The sequence below is a fragment of the Lissotriton vulgaris genome, chromosome 4_1, assembly GCF_964263255.1.
Source record: "Lissotriton vulgaris chromosome 4_1, aLisVul1.2, whole genome shotgun sequence".
NCBI lineage: Eukaryota > Metazoa > Chordata > Amphibia > Caudata > Salamandridae > Lissotriton > Lissotriton vulgaris.
Genome location: NC_141691.1, coordinates 16,607,239 through 16,631,423, shown reverse-complemented (window position 1 = coordinate 16,631,423; position 24,185 = coordinate 16,607,239). Strand labels below are relative to the sequence as shown.

Genomic DNA, 24,185 nt, shown 5'->3' with positions numbered 1-24,185 from the left:
GTGTGCTACACTCTGCAACAAACATCAAGGGAGAAATATGTCTTCTCAGGATTATTTTTGTTCAGAAAGGTTCTCCTTCCTGTAAAACAACAATCCAGTCTGCAATGTAGGCATCGCTGCACCATGGTGAATGGGTCCCTACTTTGCTGCCAGGCAACCAAAATGACGCCAGTGCTCATTTGACAACAACTGAGGAAGTGTAACCCAAGCCATGTCCAAAATGCTACGTCTGCAATCACTGAGCCTTAACTACTAGACAGGTTGGTCTGCGTAGTAATTGCAAAGCATATGTTATTAGTGTGGTGGTTCTGATTGTTTGTAAATGTTGTAACATCTATCTTGCCTCATTTGATTACTAGGTTGCAATTATTTGACTTTGTGACTTTTCAGTAAATAGTGGTTGATGAAGACCAATGAGTATATGATAGTGTGCTGTCACGTCTATCAATGAGATCGGACGGTAGCACTGGGCATTGTTCCTATTCCCCTTCTTGAAGATTGGGACTATTGTTGCGGTCGACCAAGAACACAGTAAGGCAGTTGTTACTGCTGCGTTTATCACCCTTGTAAGGATAGGGGCCCATAACTCCAAATTGCTAAGGAAAAGGTCCGGTGGTATGCCACCTGGGCCTGGAGCTTTGTTTCGTGTAAGGGCCTGAACGGCCGCCGTGATTTCCCCCAGAGAAAATTCTACAGAAGAAGCCCACTGACCACCTCCTCCTGCATTAGAGTTATTCACTTCTGAGTAATTGTACAGACCTATAAAGTGGTTGTACCAATGTTCGGGCAAGATCGTGGTACCGATTTCTGGGATGTTACTGTCCTGGAAACATTGTTTATTTATTGTTTTCCAGAACGATGTCATGTCTCTTCTCTCTGCGGCATCCCTTAAATATTCCCAGGCTTGTAATTGGATGGAAGTCTTCCTAATTTTGATCGCCTTTTTATATGCACTCCTCCACTGTATGATTTTAGTCTTATCCCGGGGGTAGCTTTTAATGCAAAGTTTCAACTCCCTCTGTGCTCGGGAACATTCTTTATCAAACCATCTCGGGGTAGTGTTTACCCTCCCAGGAGTGGTGGTCTTTAGAATGCCATCTATCAGGTGGGCCACTGCCTCGAATGCCCTCACCAGCGACGGCCCCTCCACCGAGAGCTTTAAACACTCCCCGATAGGGACTTTCCCGGTTTCCATCAGGGATTTATAGAAGGCCTCCCCATTGATTTTAGACCATCTCAGACGTCTTTGCTGGTCCGTTAACTTCTCAATATTGCCTGCCAACTCTCTCCTCCTAACTTTCTTCAGGGGCAAATTCCTTAGCTCAAGGACTAAGGGGTTGTGGTCACTGAAGTGTTCCACTCGATCTCAGCCCTTGTTGTCCAATCCTTGAGTAGACTTGATACAATTATGAAGTCTATATACGATCTGCATGCCCTGCCTTTAAAGGTAGGGGTACAGCGACATCCCTTCCAGTGGTCACCAGGCCAATAGTATGTTCTGAGGAATGTCTTTTTAAAACGTTGCCTAATTCCGAACCTTCATTTGTATGCTCGAAATGCGGGCCTTCTTCAATCGGGCAGCTAGACCATTCTACATTGGGGCTAATAAAGTCGGACATAAATGGCAGTTAAAATAACAAACTAATATTACAAACGGGGCCACAGCCCCCTTCCTCCTTGCTAACTCAGCACTTCAGTTGTTATCTACTTCCTGCGTTATTGATTCTTTACCCCTAGTTGTGGTAGCATTGTATAGGTTGATCAATATCATGCTCCACCCGTTTCTGGCAAACCCGAGAGCCTGAATATTGTTGGAGGTCCAATTTAGGTTAGTCCAAACTCCCACCATGTGTATGTCTATAAATATGGAAAGTCCACCCATGGCTCTTCCTGACCCTGATTTCTGAGCAGGGACAGAGAAACGCTTGTACCCAACTAGATAAAAGGGACTACAATCTACTGCCCAAGTCTCCTGTAGACAGATTATCTGGAACCTTGTGATGTTTTGCCTCCATTTGAACTTAGCTGACAACCCGGCTATGTTCCATGATACTAACTGGAGTCCCCCTTGCGTATAACTTGCTATGAGCTGGAGTGTAACGGGGATATTCACTGTTGTTCTCTCCTCATTTGGATCAGCAATGGGTCTTGCCAGCCCTAGTTGGGTATTTATTCTGTGGGCTGTTGAAATGGATTGATCTACATCCAATACCTCCTCGCTCCCTGTAGGCATGGGCAAAGGCTCATACTGGGGTCACAATGGCACTAGTACGGACATGGGAGCTCTTGTTAGAGGTCTCCGATATTGGAAAGGAATACCGGGAATCATTCTGATGCGCCGACTGCAAACCCCCACACAAATCAGATACTACACTAGTGGACTCAATCAGAACTGGGTTAGGTGGAAGGGGATAAGTCGGACGGACAAAAGTGGGGCCTCCCTCTTCCCCTAACCCCCTCTTGGGATAATCATTAATGGGCACTAGTCTATCCAGTTCCTCCAAAGACACCAAGGGATCAAAGCTATTTCTTAAACTCAATGCCCCCAGGTGACCTTAGTGGGCACCCTGCATTAGAGCACATTGTCCCATCCCAACAACAGGCTATCCCTTCTTCCTGAGTACACAGGAACTTGATTAAAACTCGGGGTTCCTCTCCAATAAAAATAACCCAAGGGCAAGGGTATAATACTGCTTGAGTGGGTAACCAGTCCGCCCCCTAAAATGTGGTTGACTAATCTACAGTCCCTGAAATTGATCACCACACAATTACCCACAATATCCTTTTTCCTGTTTCCCAGCCAACTCACTCTCCGCACATGCAAAATGTCCCCCTGTTGATTTTCCGGGAGCGGCCTGTACTTTTTTAGCCAAAATACGGTCTTATTCCTTAGTGTTTCATGGTATTCAGTGTGTTCTGACTTCAGTTCAGGTACTCATGCAAGTATAACCACATATGGGGCTGACTCGGGAGGTAAATTAATACAGGGTAGATGGTTCAGTGGCACCTTGGGAGATTACCCTTTTGGATAACCCAGAAATGGGGCTTCAACAGTAGTTAACTTATGGATTGGAGCTTGTGTATTAGCAATTAACGGGGTAATAGGTGCCTTTCCTGTATTGGTGATGGTTCTTTGAGGGGGGGCACTAATTAGCGCTTGTACAGTGGTGGTGACCGGGGTGCAGTAATTTTCCCTGTACTCAGGGTGTTTTTGTTGGAAAAGCCGCTAGTACTTAGCTGGTGCCTATTTGTGGGAGATGGTATATCCCTTACGGTGCTGGTTTGTGCACTGGGGGGGGGTCGGCTGTGCTCCTTTCCTTCTGTAGTCTCTGGGGCTTTGTTATTAAGTGCAATGGTACAGGATTGAATACCATGCTGAGCCCCCCCCCCTCGTTTTCACTAGGCTTACTATCTTGTCCAACCTGCTCACAATAAATTTCATTTTGGTTATTATCCACTTGCTCAAGGTGCGATTCTAAATCTGCAATAAGTTGGGACACCCAGATAGGGGGATCTGTGGTTGCATAACATGGCCAGCTTCTTCCTCACCCATGTTTGATCCTATATTCTGTGCTAGGGTCAATTTACGCTTTCTAGGCCTAGGTTTACAAAGACTAACCCCGTTTTTCTTTCTGGTTGGAACCTTTCTCCCAACTTTGGTTGTCTCAGAGTCAACAATACTCATCCAATGTGCACATAAAATAACCATAGATGGCCAGACTGATGAGCATGTGGCGAATCAACCATAATGTCATTTTCAAAATCTTGAGTCATCACAGTCGGGTCGATATTTGGGGTTAATGACAGGCATCTTTCTGTTCGCTCGATTTCATTGGATACCACCCTGATTGCCCTTTGCAACATTCAATCGATTGCAGTGGGCTATAGGGTGGGTGATGGGAGTGCTTTTGTTTGGTCACCGAGCTGAAATTGGGAGGAATGTTGAAACCTCTTTTTACTGATCTTGTTTGCACAGTACTGGCCATTATATTACTCACAAAGTGTACACAGGTACTATCTTTGTGCAAACTTTAGTACAAATCCAGCTCCCCTGAAATTCTCTATAACTTAATAAAGTCAACCCTGATGGACGAAAGTCTTGTATATCCTAACTCCACCCTACAGATACTAGTTAATATACAGCAATAAAGTGGTGGCCCCGCCTAATCACTCATGGTCCAGGCACCAACTCTTGTCTTCGGAAACAAGGTCCTTGCCAACAGGAATCAGCTCTCCCTCCGGAGTAATACACAAAAAAGGGGAGGTCCCAGCCCAGCCACGGTCTGCCCTGGAAGGCCTCAGATGGCCTGCCCTTTGCCCGGGCTTAGCCCGGCGCCACCCGCGTGCGTCCTGTGACGCGGGGCTCTCCTCTGCTCTTAGTGCCTCCGGGCACGGAATGGGCGTATGCGGCTTCCTGCCGCTAAGGCTCCTGGGACATGTAGTCCCCCGCTCTCTGACCCCACGCCAAGATGTCAGGAGGCTTACGGCAGTGGGGAGAGACCATCACCAGGAGCAGGGAGCCTGAGGCTGCTGAACAAGAAAGTAAGTTTTGTCCCCCAAAGCTGTGGACCACTCCACATAGTCATAGGAACTCTCTATGACACCTGGGAGTATTGTCACCCATGATCATAGTCAAAGGAACTCTCTATGACACCCGAGAGTATTGTCAGCCATGGCCATAGACATAGGAGCTTTTGTGCATTTCCACCCATTATAACATCATGCTACTGAAAAATGTCTAGCCCCCCCCTTTCTTGAGTGCATGCCTAGACGATGGATAAGATGCTGTCTGTACTTTGTGACACATCGAAAAGGGCCATCAACTGAGTAGCCCAAGTGGTGCTCTATTTCCCAGATTGTAATCACATCTCACATGTCTTAGACGCCCCCTCTCATGTTAATTGGTGGTGTGACTCTCACCCAACTCCTGTGCATTTACCCAAGTCACGCTGTTTGCACTGCGTGGGAACACATTTACTACCTCTTCCTTGTAGTGACAATGCTTGCAGCTGGTGCTCAGTGAAACCCTCACCCTGTTTAGAAATGAAACAATGAGTCTTGTTTTATAAATCTTCTATCTGTGCTCAGTGCTTAGAGGCACTATATGTATGTGTGAGCTATGAGTATCAATTGATGATGATGTGCTCCGGGACAGGTTAAACACACACCATTGTAGTGTCACAGCATAGGGAGATTTGCTACCTTAGGAAATACCTTTATTTTTCCAGACAGATCCAACAGTATGAAGTCAAAAAGTAACCAAAACTATCAAGGGCAAGTGCCTGGGGTGATGAGAGTGTGGGGTCAGAAGATGTGTCTTTGGTATATGCTCAGTGCCAGGACACCTTAGGGTAACAGTTGCGCTTTAGAAAATATAATAACATAACATAACATATGCAAATGTTTGCCACATCGGTCCTAATTAACAGAGTTAATTGTTGAGTGAGAGATTCCAATAAAATGTACTAAAATGTGATACAATGTGCTTAGGCCTAAGAGTTGATTGCATCTGAAGCTGAAAAAGGCCCTTGTTTACAAGAGGTCTGCGCCACCAGATGGTCAATGTTCTTTTCGCTCAGGTGGCTCAGACTTCTCAATCTTATCTGTGAGGCAACGCAAGCCCCCTTTTTCTGCATCTAGGTTTCGTTCATTATTGTTGTGTTGAGTCTTCCCACCCAACACCCGTGGATTTTGACACAGCCCCAGATTTACAACATCACGCAAACCTGGGCAGCGACAACAACTTACACTTCCTCCTTCTTTTTTCTTCTTGCCACATGTGCTGCAGCTCACATAGAACGGGGTAAAGTCCTCTTGTGATTGTTTTTGTGCAGAAAGGTGTCATTTCCCGCACAAGAAGGGTTACGATTTGGTGCTGGGCGGCAAATCTTGTACTGAGACTGGCTGGATGGAGAGAAATGCACCCTGGCCTTTCAATACGGTGCATTTCTGCCCTTTCAAATTGGCGAAGAGTGGCAAAGCAAAACCACTTGTGGTGATGCCTCTGCTCTATGCCAATTCATTATAAATGAGGCCCTAAGTATGGACAGTGATACGCTGGTTGTCTGAGGCTTACAAACCTGCCCTTGATTACCTTGCCTGGAGTAGAGTAGAGCTAGAGAACTGTTGACTTGTATTTGATGTCTAGATGTGTGTACCATAATCTTGGTGAGAAGCAGTGCAGTCATAAACAGTTCTTTTTAATAAACTAGTTACCCAGTGACTTGATGTTCAGAAGCAACCTCCACTGCATAACTGATGTCGATAGCGTCAGGGGCCTTTGTCCTCCATTTCTCTACCTCCGTGATGCATTCATCAGTGGGTCCCCCAACAATGAAGTCTCTGAAATGTTTACAGGCTGGAAGGGTGTAGGGGAAGTAAAGACCAATGGACATCTGAATCAGCACCTCACCTTTGACAGCATCTAATGACAGAAATAAAATTATTGGTCAATGGGAGAAGCAAGTCATTTGAAATATCCTATGAGATCTCACTCATCTATTCTCTTTTTGGCTAAACTTTAGACTCATACCAGTCAATACTCCATATTTTTCAGAAAAACATAAAAATGTATTTGTATGATAGGGATCTGTAAGATGACGGAGGGGAGTATTTACAGGCCCAACATGCTACTGGTCCGTCACTTTTTTGACATTGCTGCAGCACACAGTGCAGAACCATATCCATCTATCGCCTGCATGTCTTTTATCGCCTCATAGAGATGGTGGAAGGCAATGCGGCGCAGGTCGCTGCGTTGATCACAGTGCCTCAGGGAGTCATGCCATGGGCATTGTGGTGGGTTTCATGTGAACGCCTATGGTTTTTCAAGACATTTCCATATTTACAACACAGCATGAATCCGGGAATATGTCAGAACCATGTGACTCCCCAAGCAAGGCGTAATGGTTGTTATTTGTGTAACACTTATTTCAGTAAAACAGTGAAAACACCACACGAAAATAATCCAATGCTGTTTAGAACAATAGATTTTGATTTATTAAAAAGAACAAGAACAAAATGTCCAAAATCCAATAAATAAAACCAGAGTTGTACATATTTGGAGAATATCTGTAAATCCAGTGCTTAAAAGTCAATCGTTTAAAGGGGTTACTTGAGGTCATGGTGGACTGGGTCAAACCTGAAAAGTCAAGTTGACGTCAATGGTAGAGCGGTTCGGATTCAGACGCCACAAAGGAATTGCAGAAACAGAACCTTCTCAGAGAACGAGCGTCAACATCAAGGAGCGGCTGTGAGGAACGGAGGTGGTGAAGTGTTTTCATCAATGATCTGGAGGATTGTAGACCATGCGTCAGCGCTGAACCGTGCAGTTGGGTCTCCGCTCTGACATCGAGCTTCATTGATGAAGGTAATGTGTCATTGTTGAGCTCTGCTGGCGGTCCTGTGTTATCGCTGAGCCTCAGCGATGAAGGCACTGTGTCAGTTCCACCCCACGCACAGTCGGGACTTTGAGGGTTTTTTAAGCAGAACAGCACAGAACACCACTTCTGAAGCCCTGGACTAGAGGGGTGACCTCAGGCAGAGGTGGGAGTCACAGATGGCATAGTCCAGGTGATAGATGGAGAGTTGCAGGTAGTCTTTGATATCCCTGAGACTGCAGAACAGGAGGCAAGCAGGGAAGCCCTCGGAGTCACTCTTAGTTCAAGTTGTAAAAATCGATTCCTTCTCACCCAGGCAAAGAGAGCAGCAGTGAGAAGATAGGGCAACACAGCAGAAAAGCAGATCTTCCAGAGCAGCAGTCACACAGAGAACCAGTCCTTCCACTGTACAGCAGACCTGTTTCCTGGCAGAGTATCCACAGGTCCATAAGTGAAATTAAATAGTGTGGTCTGATGTCTAAAATTTGTACTTTGGTGCATTGGTTCTGGTAGGTGGTAGAAGTGTTTAGAAGGGTACTTTGCAGTGCACATTAGTCCTCCCTTTCTTACCCAGGCTCTATACACACTATAGGGGGATATGCAGCTCTTTGTGTGTAGACAGGCACAGCACTATTTAGATGTAAGTATCAGCTCTTCTGTCCCCTCTTAATTTAGGAAGGCCCATCAGTCTTGTGATAGACCATCAGGATTGAAATAACACACCTCAGTTCCCTTTGGGTGTGACTGTCAATTGGGAATGCTCAAAGCCCAGCTGTCACCCGACCCAGATGCGTATTGGAGGCAGGCTGTGGTGCACAGGGTGTAAGAGCATTTTTAAATTCCTAGTCATAAATACAACTTTACCATTAAAGAGTATTTATCAAGTCCAAATGTAATAAACATGATTATCCTACTGCTACTCATTCAGTAATTACACTTTATTAGGTATATTAAGTAAACCCAAACGCTAACCTCAGAGAGGGGTGGGCCTCACACTAGAGAAAAATGAATTTTCTGAGTTTTTCATTTCCAGGGTATAAAAAAAAACTAAAAAGTATATGTCCTGCCTTTTACTTATACAACACCCTGCCGTAGGAGCTACCTAAGAGGTGACGTATATGTAATAAAAAGGGAGTATAAGGTTTATCAAGGTTTTAAATGCTGAGTCAACATGGAAGTGAAACTACACAAACAGACTCTGCAGTGGCAGGCTTGAGACTGGTTTGAAGGGGTTCTAAAGTGGGTGGCACGGTCAGTGCTGCATGCCCTCTAGTAGCATTTAATTTAAAGGCTTAGGGCACATAGAGGGCATTTTATTAGGGACTTTCAGGTAAATTAACTATTCTAATTGTGGATACACCAATGTTACCATGTTTATGGGAATAAGCACATGCACTTTAGCACAGATTAGCAGTGGTAAAGTGCCAGGGTCATACGGCATCAAAACAGAGCAGCAAAAAGTAAGACAAAGAAGGCAAAATGTTTCTGGGAAGACCTCCCTAAGGCCAACAGGTCTAACAGGGATGCTAGAGTCATAATACTAAATGTGCATCCTCATAGATTTTTCTTTTTAATCTTGCCCAGGATGCTGCCAATAAACTATTTCTGGCTTGAAGGCACAGCCATTTACGGCCAAATGTCATATGCCTGGGATTACCAGCCTTGCAAAGCTGAGTGCATGGCAATGCTATACAGTCAAACCTGTGCCATGGAAAAAGTCTGTATAAAGTGGAGGTTTATTCATTATAGATGGTTAGATTCAGGACTACACTGGCAGTCGTACTTTATGGATGGCTCACATGTGTACGCTGCCAGTTTTTTTTTTACTGCCCTCATACCACCATTAAATGCAAATTGCTGCCTGCCAGCCTAGTCAATAGTACTGCGCACGAGCCCATCCAGTTCCCTGGTTCCACGTCCGCGCAGGTGTAATCTTAGGACTGATAGAGATCCATTTTTAAGTTCTTATTATGCCGTACTAATTCTGAGAAACTTCCCAGATCTTAGAATGAGTATAAAACTCTAGACCGGTATCCTTCTTACAAGTGCTTTTTGCCACCTGGAACCAGTCTATCCCGAGGGGTGGGGCAGCTTCTATCCATTTTTTACAAATGTCTCGCCTTGCAAGAAAAACCAAATAAAAGAGCAGGGCCTGCTTACCCCAGTAAGGGGCGAACTTGAATTATCTTCTACTCCTAACGTTATTTATGGTAAGCTTATTTTAATGCTGGCACACCGAATTTCATTCACAGCTTTTTTTACTGTGGACCAGTAATCCTCTAACACAGGGCATTCAAAAAACATATATCTGTCGTCAGGGCTCTTTTATGACATCTTGGGGGAACAGCTGTTACAAACTTTTCTAGTTTATATGGTGACCAATAGAGCCTGTTTACCGTAAAAAAATGATTCAGTTTTATGGTTGATGGTTTAATTATTTTATAGAGTAACTTAAAGGAACATTGCCACAGCTTCTGTGGGTCTGACATCTGCATCGCTCAAACCCAGATCTCATAGGGAGCTCTGATTTTTTTATTCCTCAAAAGATAGCAAAGTTTGATACCAATCACGTACTTCCTTCTTCACTGGGTTTCATTCTGTAGCTTTTTTTCAAACTCCCAAGATCCTTCTGTGTCATTCCTATTTGTCTCCCCCATGACAACAGCTGAAGATACTTAAAACTTGAGAGGAATCCCCCTGTCTTTGCCCACAATATTTCCCATGGCACCACCTCTTTCATCATCATATGATCCCTTCGGAACTCAATTCCGGCCTCCAAAGTGAAATACTTAATTGGTCTTGCAAACATACATAGTGGAGAAGTGTGGCTCAGGGGTTAGAGGCGGCAGACCCGGAAGCTGAGATCGGCCCTGGACCAGGGTTCAATTCCCCGCCTCGGCGGGTCTTGGGCTCAAAAATTCCACGGACTCGATAATTCTCGCTCCGGTGCCTTCTCAACTCACGGGTTCACACTCTGCGACTCTGGGCAATAGCTTGCTTAATCTCCACAACGGCCCCTCGCGGCGTGATGCCTGGCTTTCACCTTGTGGATACCCTGCCGGGGTTATCTCACAGGGGAATACCAGGACGGGTTCCCTAAGCAAGCGCCGGGAAACCCTTTGTGGGTAGCTGTGCGCTATATAAGCTCAAATACATTTACATTTACAGCCATACCCCTGAATACTATCCTATTCCTAATGTATTCCTAATTCTGACCCACAGAATCAGCACTTCCTTTAACATATTAAATTTTACTTTTTTTAAAAATTTCTTAGCCCCGAATTTATACAAAAAACCTTTTGCGCCCTAATCTTTAACCATGTCCTCTAGCAATCCACCCCACACCCAGTGCCCCGGTGTACATAATATGGCAGAGTGGGCTAAAGAACGGTGATGGATTAAACCCAGATCTTTTGACTGGGTGTGAGTGTTTGATTGATTCAGATGCTCCGTCCATCACCACCCCCATTTGTACCGCTTTTGGCCATCATAAGTGTGGCAGGGTATGCTCAGACATGAGTCCCTTGCTCACTTTGCCACTGGATTCAAGCAAGCCAGGCTGAAGACGGCTGGAATGTCAGAAACCGGTCCTTGGAAGCTTGTTTCTGGTCCAGGGAAGGCATGGCTTGGCAGTTTGGGCTGGACTGTTCCCATGAGGCACAGGGTCAGACTGATTTGCATATAGCTATGTCTGAACTGGGGTGGCAGAGTGGGCTAAAGAACGGTGATGGATTAAACCCAGATCTTTTGACTAGGTGTGAGTGTTTGATTGATTCAGATGCTCCGTCCATCACCACCCCCTTTTGTACCGGTGTACATTATAGCACTCTACAATTCTAAAACTGGAAAGCCATGCAATTTAACCTTAGGTCTGGCAATGGTAACCCTCAATCAGCCAATTTACACCACAGTTTCTTCCAGGACCTATGTGCTTCCCTATCTGCCCAAACAAAACTGCCTAATTTGCCCTGTATCGTATCTATCAGGCCTCTCAGGAATGTTAGGGGTATGCAGTTAAAAAGAAATGTAAGGTTTGGCAATAGCACCATTTTAATAAGATTAACCCTTCCATATAGCATTAATTGGAGATTCTTCCACCTAGTCAGTGCTTTGTCAAAATCTTTAGCAAGCCTCTCTAGATTATGTTGCGAGATATCCAGTAATGTGTTGACAATACATATTCCCAAATACCTCAGCTCTCTCTGGACACTCCCCCTCCAATCTGGGATATTCCAACACATTATCTAGTTTTTTTCCTTATTTACTGGGTATCCTGAAAAGGCCCCATATTCTTCTGCTAAACGTTCTACTCTTGGTATTATGGTAAGAGGGTCTGCTGTATAAACAATTAGGTCATCTGTATACAGAGATTTTCTTACCAAATGCTCCCACACAGAAAGCCTTAACCTGGTCATCTTGACGGAGGTCCTGGGTGAATGCTTCAATATATATTAAACAACAAGGGAGAGATGGGGCAGCCCTGCCTCGTCCCTCTAAAGATCATAAAACTCTTAGTAAGAGGTACATTGAGGAAGATTCTAGTCATAAAACGATGATATAGGGCTTTTAGTATAGTTAAAAAAGAGGGCTCAAACCACGTGGTCTCCAGTACTGGCCATACGTACTCTTAGCAAACTCGGTCAAACGCCTTGGCGGCGTCCAATGTGACCACCGCCAGAGGCGCCGACCTCGCTGTAGATATATCAATACACCCTATTAATAGCTGGGTCAATTAATGTATTTATCTCCCGGGGATAAATCCCTTTTGGTCTTCATGTCTCAGGTGAGATACAACTCTAGACAGCCTCCCTGCTAAAATCATGACAAATATCTTATAATCTGCATTTAGCAGGGATATCGGCGGATACGATTCCGTCTTTACCGGGTCCTTAGCCGGTTTAAAAAGTAGAACTATAGAGGCCCTCCTCCAGGATTCAGGGACCTGCGCATCCCCCTTAAAATCATATTAAACAGGCTTTCCCAAACAAGTAGTTCTTCTGTTATCATTTTGTATACTTCTGATGGGACAGCATCGAGCCCAGCCGCCTTTCCATTTTTAGATCTTCAGATTGCTCTCCTGATCTCTTCTTCTGTAATTGGGGCTTCCATCATTTCCTTCCCTTTCTCATTCAATACCGTAAGGCCAAGCAAGCCAAGCCAGCATCTTAACTTTGGGGAATCCGGAATGATATTTTCTTCATGAAATTGCAAAAACAGTGACACTATATGTTCCTGCATAGTTTCCAAGCTGTCGAGTTTTATCCAGCATCACTTCTTAACTCCTTTAAATCATTCCTTGATCTTTCAACCCGGGCTTTCCAGGCAAGCAAGGCTCCTGCTTTCTCTCTATACTCAAACTCCTTGGTATTTGCAGCTTGCCATCTTGACTTACACTTTTGTACCAGCCTGATTTTAAATTCTAGTTGGACATTTTCTAGCCTCCTTTTGGTCTTCTCCCTTAATCTCTACCACTCTTATAGTGTACAGAACCTCCTCTAAAATACCTTTTCCAAATTTGCTAGTTCTGCCTGGTGTTCTCGATTTTTTGCACAGGTGAGGCTTTTTAGGATCTCCCGCATACATGCATTAAAAACAACCCATACGATTCCAGGGGAGGCAGTATTGTTGTTGTTGACAAAATACTCTGTTGCTGCTTTCTTCAGAGCTACCTCCACCCCCTCTTCTAAAAGCAGGGCACGCTTTAGCGTCCTTCTCCTAGGTAGCTGCTGACCAAATGCTTGTAAAGTTACTATAACAGATGAATGATCTGAAATGTGCACTGGAAGGTGTTCCATCTTTTTAATATTCATTGCAAAACATCAATCAATTAAATAATCTAATCTACAAAAGTGATGGTGCTTTTTACTGTGGTACGAGTACCCCCTCATCATCCCTTTCAGATCTCTTCACACATCCAATAGATACGGATCCTATACCATACTTTTCAAGGCATTCCACATTCTAGGGACATATGCACTCTCCCTGCTTGTTGAGCCGTCCAATACATAATCCATCAGTACATTAAAATCCTCACCCACAATTGCTGGAGCTAGAATTCCCACCAGCCTCAGTTCTAAATCTTCAATATGCTGTGGATTGTCCTCATTGGGCCCGTACAACCCCACACATAAGAAATCTCTATCTGCCTACTTTAAACAAGCTAAAGCTTATATGCCTGAGCTTTCCGTACTTGCCTCCTTAAATTCTATCCCGCATTCACTCCTAACTAGAATTGCTGCACACTTACAACATTGTGGTTGACCTCAAACTATGATGTTTTGGACCCATCCACACCTACCAAACAGCTCCTTACTTTTGTTTGCTACTGTGTGTCTCCTGTAAAATCATAATCTGTGCTTGTCTATTTTTTAAATATTCCATCACTTTCCTCCATCTGGGTTTAGACCTACGACTATCCATATTCCATGTAAGAATATTGATACTTGGAATGTTAGCCATAATGCTTCCCAAGTCGTTCTATTCCTTGCTTCTTTACTACAGTATTGCAATTCTCCTACTTAAAAGGTTCTGAGGACTTACTTTTTTTTCCCACTGCTCCCCACCCGTGTCCCCCCAACAACTTCCCACCCCACTCTCCTACACCAACCCTGGGAACCCTCCCTATCTTTTTAGGCATACGAATGCCTAAGGAAGTACCGTTGGGGGAATTCCGGAATACATTAAAAGTTTCAAACTCTAGAGATCAACCTATCGTGTAACACTTTCAATCATTTAGCGGTATTTCCCTTCCTGATCCTGTCAATTAATAATTCCACATCCTCAACTGTTCGAAAGTTATACATTTGATTATGCCAAATAATGCGAAGCATTGCAGGAAATTTTAGCTGAACTTTTGCTCCCATCTTCCGGAGCTCCTCCATCTTGCCGCCTAACTCCCACTGCCTCTGTTCTGCAGCCTTGCACACATCCGATCTAACAAGCAAGGAATATCCATTTACAGAATAGGGACCATTTTTCCGTGCTCTACTGAGTATCTCTTCCTTGATGGTATAGGAGAGGAAATTGACCAAGATCTTCCTAGGTTTAGTTCTTTGCAAATTGCGTCAGACGGCTCTCTATGTGCCCTCTGAATTTCATGCTCAAGATGTATCTCTATCTTATCGTTCAGATTTTCAGAATTGTTTTCCGAAAAAAAGTGAACGCCTTCATGTCTGACCCTTCACCAGTTTTGGGAATATTCAGAAACCGTAGATTATTTCTACGAGAGTGGTTCTGCACTCTCTCCAGATCTTCTCTTAGAGCTTGATTTTGCCTTACAAGTTTGGAACTCTCAGATACGTTTCACTGTACCTACTTCTTCCTCCAATTTCCTAGTTCTCTAAGTTACTTCATCCAGCTTCTGCACTAACTCAGAACATGAAGCTTGAATGCCTAGTTGGTTTGCCTCTGAAACTTCAAAGCGCTTTTTTATATCATCCTTCAAATCGAATAATATACTTGCCAGCGAGATTTCTGAATCTTTATTTGCTTCGAGCATTCCCATATCTCCGCTATTTTGTCTGTCCTCATTTATTCCCTGGAGCAGAACTTTGTGGTCCTCAGGTAATGCCAGCACAGCAACCTATTGCTCAAGGGGACTGTTATAGTGTCTCCCTGGTTCAATTCCACCAAGCCATTGGTGCTATTTGCACTCTTGTCCACGTTGATGGTAGTATCTGATGTATTAGCCCAGCTCCCATCCCTACTCACAGGCGTCCCTGAGATGCAATGTAAGGTAGGTTCTTCTGAACTGGGGCTTGAACTCCGGTACGCCATTTTCCTGCATACTTGGGAGCACACAGAAAAAGTATTTAAGTGAGGGAGTAATTTTAACTCTAGGAGGTACAGCGGCAGATTTTTATGTGCCTTTCCCCTTGTTAGTTTTCGCGACTGGGGACTTTCCTAGCTCCCTGCCTTGAGAGGTCGCCCCATTTGCCTAATATTAGTTTTAACTCTTTGTAACAATTCTGGCAAAGTGTCGGGTGATTTAGGAAGGTAATTTGTCTTATCTCCGATGTTCCTGGTCCTCAACGGGTACCTGGAGGGAGCCTCAACTTACTTGTTACTTCCTTTCACCATATGCAGATGCAGCCCCCACTCCTACTCAGCTCTCCACCCTCAGCTGCTTCCGCTGTTTTGACACTCTCCTCAAGCTCCCTTTCTCATCTTCCACCTCCTCGACATACTGCAGGCAAGCTTGACTTGTTCTGACTCTGCCTCTGCCTCCAGCTCGGAATCCCGCCTGCCAGGCTCGCTGGAGATTTCCTGCTGCCTCACTCAAGCGCTTCCCTGAGGATCCCTGCAGCAACCTCTGGTCTCCTCCATCTAGCTGAGAAACGCCACGTTCCAGGATCATCCAAGGTGCTCAGTAAGTGAAAGCTCCTTTTCCGCCTGCTAATACTCAAGTCTCAACTTAGATTTCGGCTTTAGTACGGCCGCTCTCCCGCCCCCACTCCCTCCGTAATGGGGACCGCAGCCGCTAGTGTCTAGCTAGTAACTGCAATGTTCCCTCTGCCCATGGAATTCTACCAGTTCACTGCCAGGTTGAGCTACACAGATGCAAGTTAGTCCAGGCATTGGCAATACCTGTGGCCCTAACATTAATATCTGTAGTACACAGCAGAGGACTGTACGTAATATGGGGCTCCATTAGGATGTCGGGCAGATTTCCTCCGCCAGGGTAGCGGTGGCCACCGCCACCCTGGCGCAGGCAATCCGCCCGACATCCTTCCCTGCATTCCCCCCAGCCATATTACAATGGCGGAGGGGACCGCAGAGGTGGGAAACACTGCCCGCCTGTTTACCGCCCTGGTCGCCTTACGGCCGGGGCGGAAAAGGGATAACATGGTGGCGGTGTCTATCAGACACAGCCAGCCATATTAGAATATGCTTTTTTCAATGCCTGTCTGTGGTGGCAATGCCGCCACGGAAAGGCAGTGGTGTTCACTCTGGGGGGCCCCTGTGGGCCCCCAGAGTGACGGCCAAAGGGGGTGGCACACGGGGGGTACCTGTGGTACCCCCCTTACATTTGCATAATCGCAGCAGCAGGCACACGCGCGGTGCCTGCCACTTCGATTATGCAAATGCGTGCATTTGTTATTAACATTGTGGCGGGTGGTGCAGTGAGCACCGCCGGCCACAATGTTAATTTGAGAAATGCGCCCGCCACTGTGGCGGGCGCATCCTAATGCCAATGTCTGGACCCCCGCCCTTTAGGCAGGCGGTCCCGATTTACGATGGGATGACGGGCGGGCAAAGTCCGCCCGTCATCCTAATAATGGAGCCCATAGTGTTAACCAAATGCAAAGGATTATCCATCTGGCCTGGCTAAAAATTGCAATTTCATTGATCAGTTTTAGCTGCACATTGTTAAAGGTGTTGCACAAACTCAACAAAAGGTTCTATCAAGGTCTCAATAAATGATTCTCTCGCACAATCCTTGGTAGCTGGCAATGAACAGGCAGGCTTAACTTAGGAGACAGGTATGTAAAGCATTTAAAACCACCAACACATTAAATAGGTAAGACACAGTTATATTTTTATTAACAAACAGACACAAAAATGACAAAAATCCAATCTGGAGAACCGGAGATATGAATTTTTAAAGAATAAGCACTTTCAAAGTGCCTCTTTGGGACATCAGGGCTCACAGGACCTGAAAAAAGTCAGAAATTGAAGCCGACCACAATGGAGTTCTGGTCAGATATGCTAAGCGTGAGGCCTCAGTCAAAACTTTACCTATGCACTCAGTAACTTTTCTAGAGCCTTTTAGCTGGACATCGAGCAAGACTCTTCATCAGGCCAAGCTTGGTGTTGATGATGGCAGCTTGGATTAGCACAAGGCCTCTGTCAAATCCTGGAAGTCTTAAGCTCCGGAGGATTCAGGGGGGCGAACCTGAAATCAAAGCCGGGTCGCGGTTCAAGAACAGCATCTTGACTCTTGTCGATGGGTTGGTCACCTTATGGAGGTTTTTCAACACAATTCTCCAAACTTCCAGAAGGTCCTTTTTGGATTTCAAAGTGTTGACAATGCATATTCTAGAGTTTAAAGAGCACTAAGATGATTCTTGGAATGTAAGGAGCATATTTCCCAAATGCACCCGGCCAGCTCCTTAAAAGTCCCTTCAAAGCCTTCCAGCTGTGCTCTTCGTGGTGGGGATGGTGCAGGAAGAGCTCTTTTAACCCGGTGCTTTCAGCTAATCCACTCCATTCAAGGGCTGTAGTTTCAAGTGTGCTGCAGGTGCTGCCATTCAAAGTGCACTCAAGTGCATTCATTCTGCTGGGTCTCTAGACATGCACATGCACTACCATATGTAAGGGACTTAGAGCTAGGTTGTCTGTGCTTTCAGTAACTATACCTAATTACCATGTAATTTTAATCAGAGCACAGGCCCTGTTTCAGGTTAGTAGAGCCCAGGGCACAATCACATTCAGAAAACCAACATCTATTAGTCAAACAAGGACAAAAAGTGGGTGGATACTGCAAACAAGTCCCGGTTTCTCACTCTTAGTTTTTTATATATAGCGGTCACCACTGTGTAGTTAGACTTAGAACCTGGGTACCATGGGAAATTGATGTTTTGGTTTGTTAGCCAATCTTCACAAACCTTTCCCTATAAAAGGTTTATCCACCTCACCAAGCAGAGGTCATGGAAAAAGGGGGACCCAACACACAATTTTTGCAAGAAGCTTCCCTGAGGACTTTTAGTCACTGATACACCTAACAGAATTTAGCTGAAAGCTTGATCTTTAGCCGGAAAGTATTATATTGTCAATTCACTCACCATCTTTTGAGAAAATAAAACAAAATGTATAGATATCTGGAGTGTTGGATTTGTGGGACTCTTGTGGGAGTTCCATGAGCACATATCTTGAAATAACTGTGCAATCTGATTGACTGAGAGGGCTTTCCCCCCTTCATCTGTTTTGCTTCCTCTGGAGCGTGTGCTCTGACTGGCTGGCTGCAACATAAAGGCACATTTTTCAGCCACATACTGGACACAGTATAGTTCTTGTGTCCTGAAAATTAAAATAAATGTATGGGTAAGGGGGCCCTGAACCACTGGGCATTGTGGTAGGGGTCTTCAAGGGACATTCCCAGGAACAATTTAAACAAAATATTTGTGCTGCTTTTATCTTGAAGGACTCTCATGGGACTAAGCACTACCTCATATGTTCCAAAGAGAGTCTTGCAGTAGTATTAAGGGTCTGCGCTGGCTCCCACAAGTGTACAAGATTGGAAAGCAATTTAAAAAAAAGGGGGTATGGATATCTGTAGTGGCAGTTTAGCGCAAGACCTGGCTGCAGACCATGCCTGCGGCCAATAATGGTGCTCATGTCCAATGACAGGATATATCTAGGAATAGCTTCCACAGTGCATTGGCACAGGACCTTTGGCCAACTCATACCAGCCATATTGAATCAGACTTGTCTCTTGCACTACATTGTTAGCTCAGCAATCTATAACTTTTTAAATAATATATTTTGTTGTTTTCTAAACATTTGATTATTTGTTAGTTAATCAACTAAAAATAATGTTACTTTGACTGAATTTCTAACTCTTTTATATACAATCTTACTACCTCACGTAACTATAACATCACTTTAACCGTTTTAACATTTCTTTTTCTGTGACTATATATCTAAAGCTTTATTTAAATCTAAATGTAGTGTTGCTTGTCAAATCTGCATGAATATTGGCAGATATTAAGCATGTTTTATTGTCTTTAACACATTTTTTATGATCCGTGAATGGGGTCAGAGTTACGAGGGGATATGGTAAAAATGCTCATTTCGGCTACCCTTTCATAAGTATGCATGACATGTTAGCATACCTTTAGAATATAATGCTTTCTCTTTGAAGATCAATTGTTTTGCAGATCAATCAAGGTGCTAGCCAGTTTAAAATAGGTGTGACAAAAACCTTGACTTCCTAATAACTTATTTATTTATTCACTTATTTATTTATATAGCACCTGAATCAACCCCAGAAGGGGTATCTCTGCGCTTCGGACAGGCAACGCGAAAGCTGAGTTGCTAGAACATGATCAGAAACTGAAAAGAATAGTCTTAAGATGCTTCCTGAATGGTAGGTTGTCAGGGCATTGTCTCAAATGCATTGGTAGCTTAAGCCAGTAAAGAGGGCCCAGGTGGGAGAGAGCATTCCCCCCCACCGCCTGGCTTTTCTGACTCTGGGGACCACAAGAAGAGATTTAGATTCAGAACAAAGGGACCTAGAGGGCAGGTAAGGTGTGAATTTCTCTGACAGATAGGCGGGCAGAGATTGAATATAGCTTCATGAATAGTCCAGCAAATTTTAAACTTAACCCGTTTGCGTATTGGGAGCCAATGAAGCTGACAGAGAAGATGGCGGGAGGCAGTCCTGGTAGGGGCATTAAGGACCAATCGCTCCGCGGTATTCTGGACCACCTGCTATCTGCAGAGCGTGGACTCATTAGCAGAGACCAAAAGGCCTTTGCAGTAGTCCAGATGGCTTAGTATAAGCACCAGAGTCGGGTCTTCCGAGCAAAGGAAAGACTCAGCATAGTAAGCCCAACATATGAAACATATGAAAACAGGAGCCAATTGTCTGAGCAGTGTGCTCCTTCAAAGTGAGAGCCTGGTCCAAACGAATGCCTATGTCCTTGACAAGGGACTCGGGGCAGGAGGAACGCCAAGGCCGGCCAGCCGGCCACCATTTGGGGGTCCACAATAGAGGGGCATCTTCAAAGAGCAAGATCTTGCTCTTGCCAACATTAAATTGGAGGAAAGTAATTATCTTCCAATTTTAGATAGCCCTCATTCCAGAAGAGAAGGCCAACTCTACAGATGGAGTAAATTTATCAAAAGGAAATAGCAGCTGCATATCGTCTGCGTAAGAGATGGGAATGAACTGACAGGTCCTAAGTAGGTTGGCCAAGGGAGCAACATAGATGTTAAACAACTTGGGGCTTGGACAAGAGCCCTTAGGCAATCCCTAAGTCAATTCCATAGGCACCAAACGATAAAGCCTAAGATTGATGGTCTGGGAGGGAGAAGATAAAAAAACGGGTCATCCACTGGAAAGCAGAGTCTCTGAGTGCAATCTCCTCCAAACTCCCGAGTAATGAAACCATGTCAAACACAGCAGAAAGGTCAAATAGCACTAGAATCCTAGATTGACCCTTTTCTAAGGTCATCCTGATGTTATCTGTGACCACTTGCAGGGCTGATTCTGTGATGCATTTGGCCTAAACCCTGACTGAGAAGGGTCTCAGCTGCCCGTAAGTATGACATAGTTGGATAGATGTTTATTAATGTGCTGCTTCAGTAGTTTGCTCAGGAAGGGGACTAGCGAGATAGGACGGAGATTGTAAAGATCCACCAGAGGAGTCTTGGTGTTCTTACGGATAGGCATAACCTGTGCTGCTTTCCATTCTAAAGAAAAATGACCCTCTCCCAGAGAGATATCGACAAGAAACTCAATGGAAGGAGACTGTTGACAGGACAGAGAGGCTACGACTTTGGTTGGGATATCATGTAGAGCGGAACCCAATTTTACGGTGCAGAGCAGTGTTTCTACATCTACAAAGGTCACTGGGCGGAAACTCTCTAGCAACTGGGGGGTTTCCTGTTCTGGCTGATCAGATGCCAATGCAACCGAACGCTGGCTGCCTGGCAAAACTATTTTATCATAGAAAAGCTCTATTTTCTGCAAGAAATATTGTGCAATGTTATTATTCAGCATTTGAGAGGGGGCCTCTTGATTGTCACAAGCCTTAGGATTAATGAAAGACTGGAGGATTCGGTAAAGGATTTTGGTGGCATTTTCCGCTTGGACTAACTGGGATGCGATGTCAGCTTTACATGCAGCCTTTATATTTTTATGGTAGCCAGACAGAATGACCATTAATCTTTCTTTATCCCTCTTGTCATCTGTGCGAAGTCAGCGTCTCTCATGTTTTCTGCATAGTTGCTTTTGAGCTCGGAGCTGCGGGGAAAAGAAAGCAGTCTGGGGACGCTTAGAGAGATTCGGAAGTGATTTCAGTGGTGCGAGTTGGTCAACGTCGCAGGAAACAGCTGAATTATATTTAGCAAGAGCATCCTCTATGTTGTCTGGTGCACTGTCCCAATGCACCAAGAAGGAGGTTTGGAAGCGCTCCAGGGTGACTTTCTGCCATTGTCTACCAATGTAAAGAGTGATAGGGTTGGGGCCTTTCGTCTCCCTCAGGCCTTAAATGAGGAATTTGATTAATGTATGGTCCGACCATGTCAGCAGCTGGGGAGGTTCACACAGAATACTGGAAGAGTTGGAAAGGATGTGTGTGTTGGACCTTCGTTGAGCTTAGATAAGCCCAGCAGAGCAAGGACTGTCAAGAGCGTCAGTGCGTCGCTGTTGGAAGTACATTTGCTACGGACTTTAAAATCTCCTAACAGTAAAACGTTGTTGGTGGAAATGACGTGGGGGGCTATTTGTTCAGTAAGTTGTAGTGAGAATTCAGTTAAAGGACCTGCGGTGCCCCCTTCCAACTAGATTGGGATAAAAGATCGATTCAGAAGACCAAGATTTCAATATTGGCATTACAGCGCTGCTCCAATACAGTAACATTAATGTTATCCTTATGTATAATGGCTATCCCACCCCCACCTTTGGCTGTCTTTCCATTCTTCTAATCCTATATCCCTCAGGCGGGGCTAGAGTGATGGAATGAGTAGAATGTGGCTTAAGCCAAGTTTCTGGGAATGCTTCGGAATTCATGTTCAGATGGATTGGAACCCCCGCTTCACACATCCAGCACCTTCCTTGAGCAGAGTCACTTGAGGCAGCAACCTCTGCTGCTCTTCATTATTCCAGCTCCACCGGGCAATGCCAGGCACACACGGTGGCCTTACCTGGCTTGATAAGTCTGAATTAAGGATTACAATGCCCTGGCAGAGGGCAATGCAATCCAATGATAAATCTGCCCCATGCTTGTTGTGTCTATGTCCTTGTTTGACGGAGGTACAGTTAATGTGTCATTTCAGATTCCGGGGTCACTCATTGCTAGTTTGTTGATAAAATGAGGTAAATGTGACCATGTGCATGACTTAACAAAAAAACTAAGATTAATGAGTTAAACATACTTTCCTGTGTATTTTACTGTGCAAAATGATTGATAATAATTCATTAGTTTAGACAACAATACTGTTCCACATATAGGGTGGCTGCATTTTAAATTACCCTAATACCTGGAAACCGCTAACAACAGAAGTAAGAAAATTGATTATTTAGTGGAAGAAAAATATCACATACCCGAAGAGAAGGTTTTGTTCAACAGCGGAAATATATGTATTATTGTATCTTCCCGGAAGGAGGATTCCTTACAAGTAAATTGCTTCATCATAGTCCTTGCGTCAAAGTAGCGATCAAGGAGCTCTTGATGAACAGAAGGCGATGCCATGTCTATGACAGCAGTTGCCACACTCTTCTTTGTTAATGTCTGTGCGTATTTTTATAGAGAAATATCAGAATAGAACACTGTGAGCAAACAGACTAAAGTCATTATGCATTTGATTTAAAACTCATTCCAAATTCATTTTTTATTTGTTGACAGCAGCTGATCACTTAATGTGCATTCATCATGTTTACTAAACCTGGGGCCATATTTAACATCAGTTCAAACAATGCAATGCATCAAGGCAACTTTCAAGGCTCGGTGCATTCCTGTCTTTTGACTGTGCGGGCGCACACTCTACAGCCTAATTCCATTGCAAGCACACTTGCACCATGGAACTAGGGTGCCTGTGCTACTGGCAGAATTGTTTCTGAGCAGGAAAGGACATTTTCCTTCTCAAAAACCATCCTTGTAGGCATTTCCACACACTTATGCAGCACAGTTAAAAAAAGGAAACAATGGGGAGAAATAAAGGTATTTCTTCTCATTTCACCTCTGGTTGGTAAATCTGGTATGCTTCAGAATATATAGATGAATGTGGGGAAGACCTCGCTCAACCCATGTAGTGCCCCACCACAGAGAGTAACTTAGGCGGCCTTGTGCTGCTCCAGATTTTCCAAGCCATACAAGACCAAACAAGGTGCTCATACTTTCCTTGGTAAACCTCGTTTTAGGTTTTCCATCGCACTGCATCCCCATGCGTGGTGAAAGGGTGATACAAAACCTTCATCAATCTCGACTATAGTTTTGTAAATCATGGCACATTTGGGATGAGCATATCTGAAACAATCAGAGGCAATTGATCTGGTTCTTTTATGGTAACACATGTATGAAGAAGTTCTTATCCCATCTGTTTGCCACAATAAAGACAGAACTATTAGCTTGATTTTTATACACAATGACATTCATACAAACCACTCCAAAATATGAAACACAAACCACATTCAGGGTGGTGGTTTTGGTGGAAGCAATGCCTATAGTAATTGATGGTGTTTATGGTTGTTGAAGAGTTAGTAGTGATAATGAGGTGGTGGTAATAGTAGTTATATATTTAGGATTTTCAGGAATTTTTGTTGATTCCATCCTTGATAGATCTTCTTTGACCACTGACGTTCTCTTAAACTTACCTTGAGACCATGCAATGGAGATGTCAGTTGTTTGGATTATTTTGCAGGTGGCTGACATCCCTATTCCAAAACACAAGCACACACAATGTTATTCCTAAATTCTCAAATTACCTCCAATTTTAGTCTATCCTATTTGTCAAAATATGTTTGCAAATATATTAAAAACAATAAGAAAGCAGAAAATCAGCATAGAAAGTCACCTTTTTCATATGGACATCTCATATAATGTATTTGCTCACTTTAAGAACTCTGCAAACTTTACCCCGCTA

The 24,185-nt window shown here is 44.3% G+C and overlaps 1 protein-coding gene across 1 annotated transcript in view; it reads right to left on the bottom strand.

Annotated features, from left to right (window-relative positions):
• The window catches only part of LOC147718231 (indolethylamine N-methyltransferase-like), a 41,813-nt gene extending 19,005 nt beyond the window's left edge, over nucleotides 1–22,808 (bottom strand). The window contains exons 1-2 of the mRNA XM_086966651.1: nucleotides 22,648–22,808; nucleotides 6,217–6,424 (exon numbers count right to left, since the gene is read on the bottom strand). Of these exons, the coding sequence (XP_086822777.1) occupies nucleotides 6,217–6,424; nucleotides 22,648–22,795 (356 nt within the window). The 5' untranslated portion in view covers nucleotides 22,796–22,808. The remainder of the gene's footprint in view (nucleotides 1–6,216; nucleotides 6,425–22,647) is intronic.
• Between the last annotated feature and the right edge of the window lie 1,377 nt (nucleotides 22,809–24,185).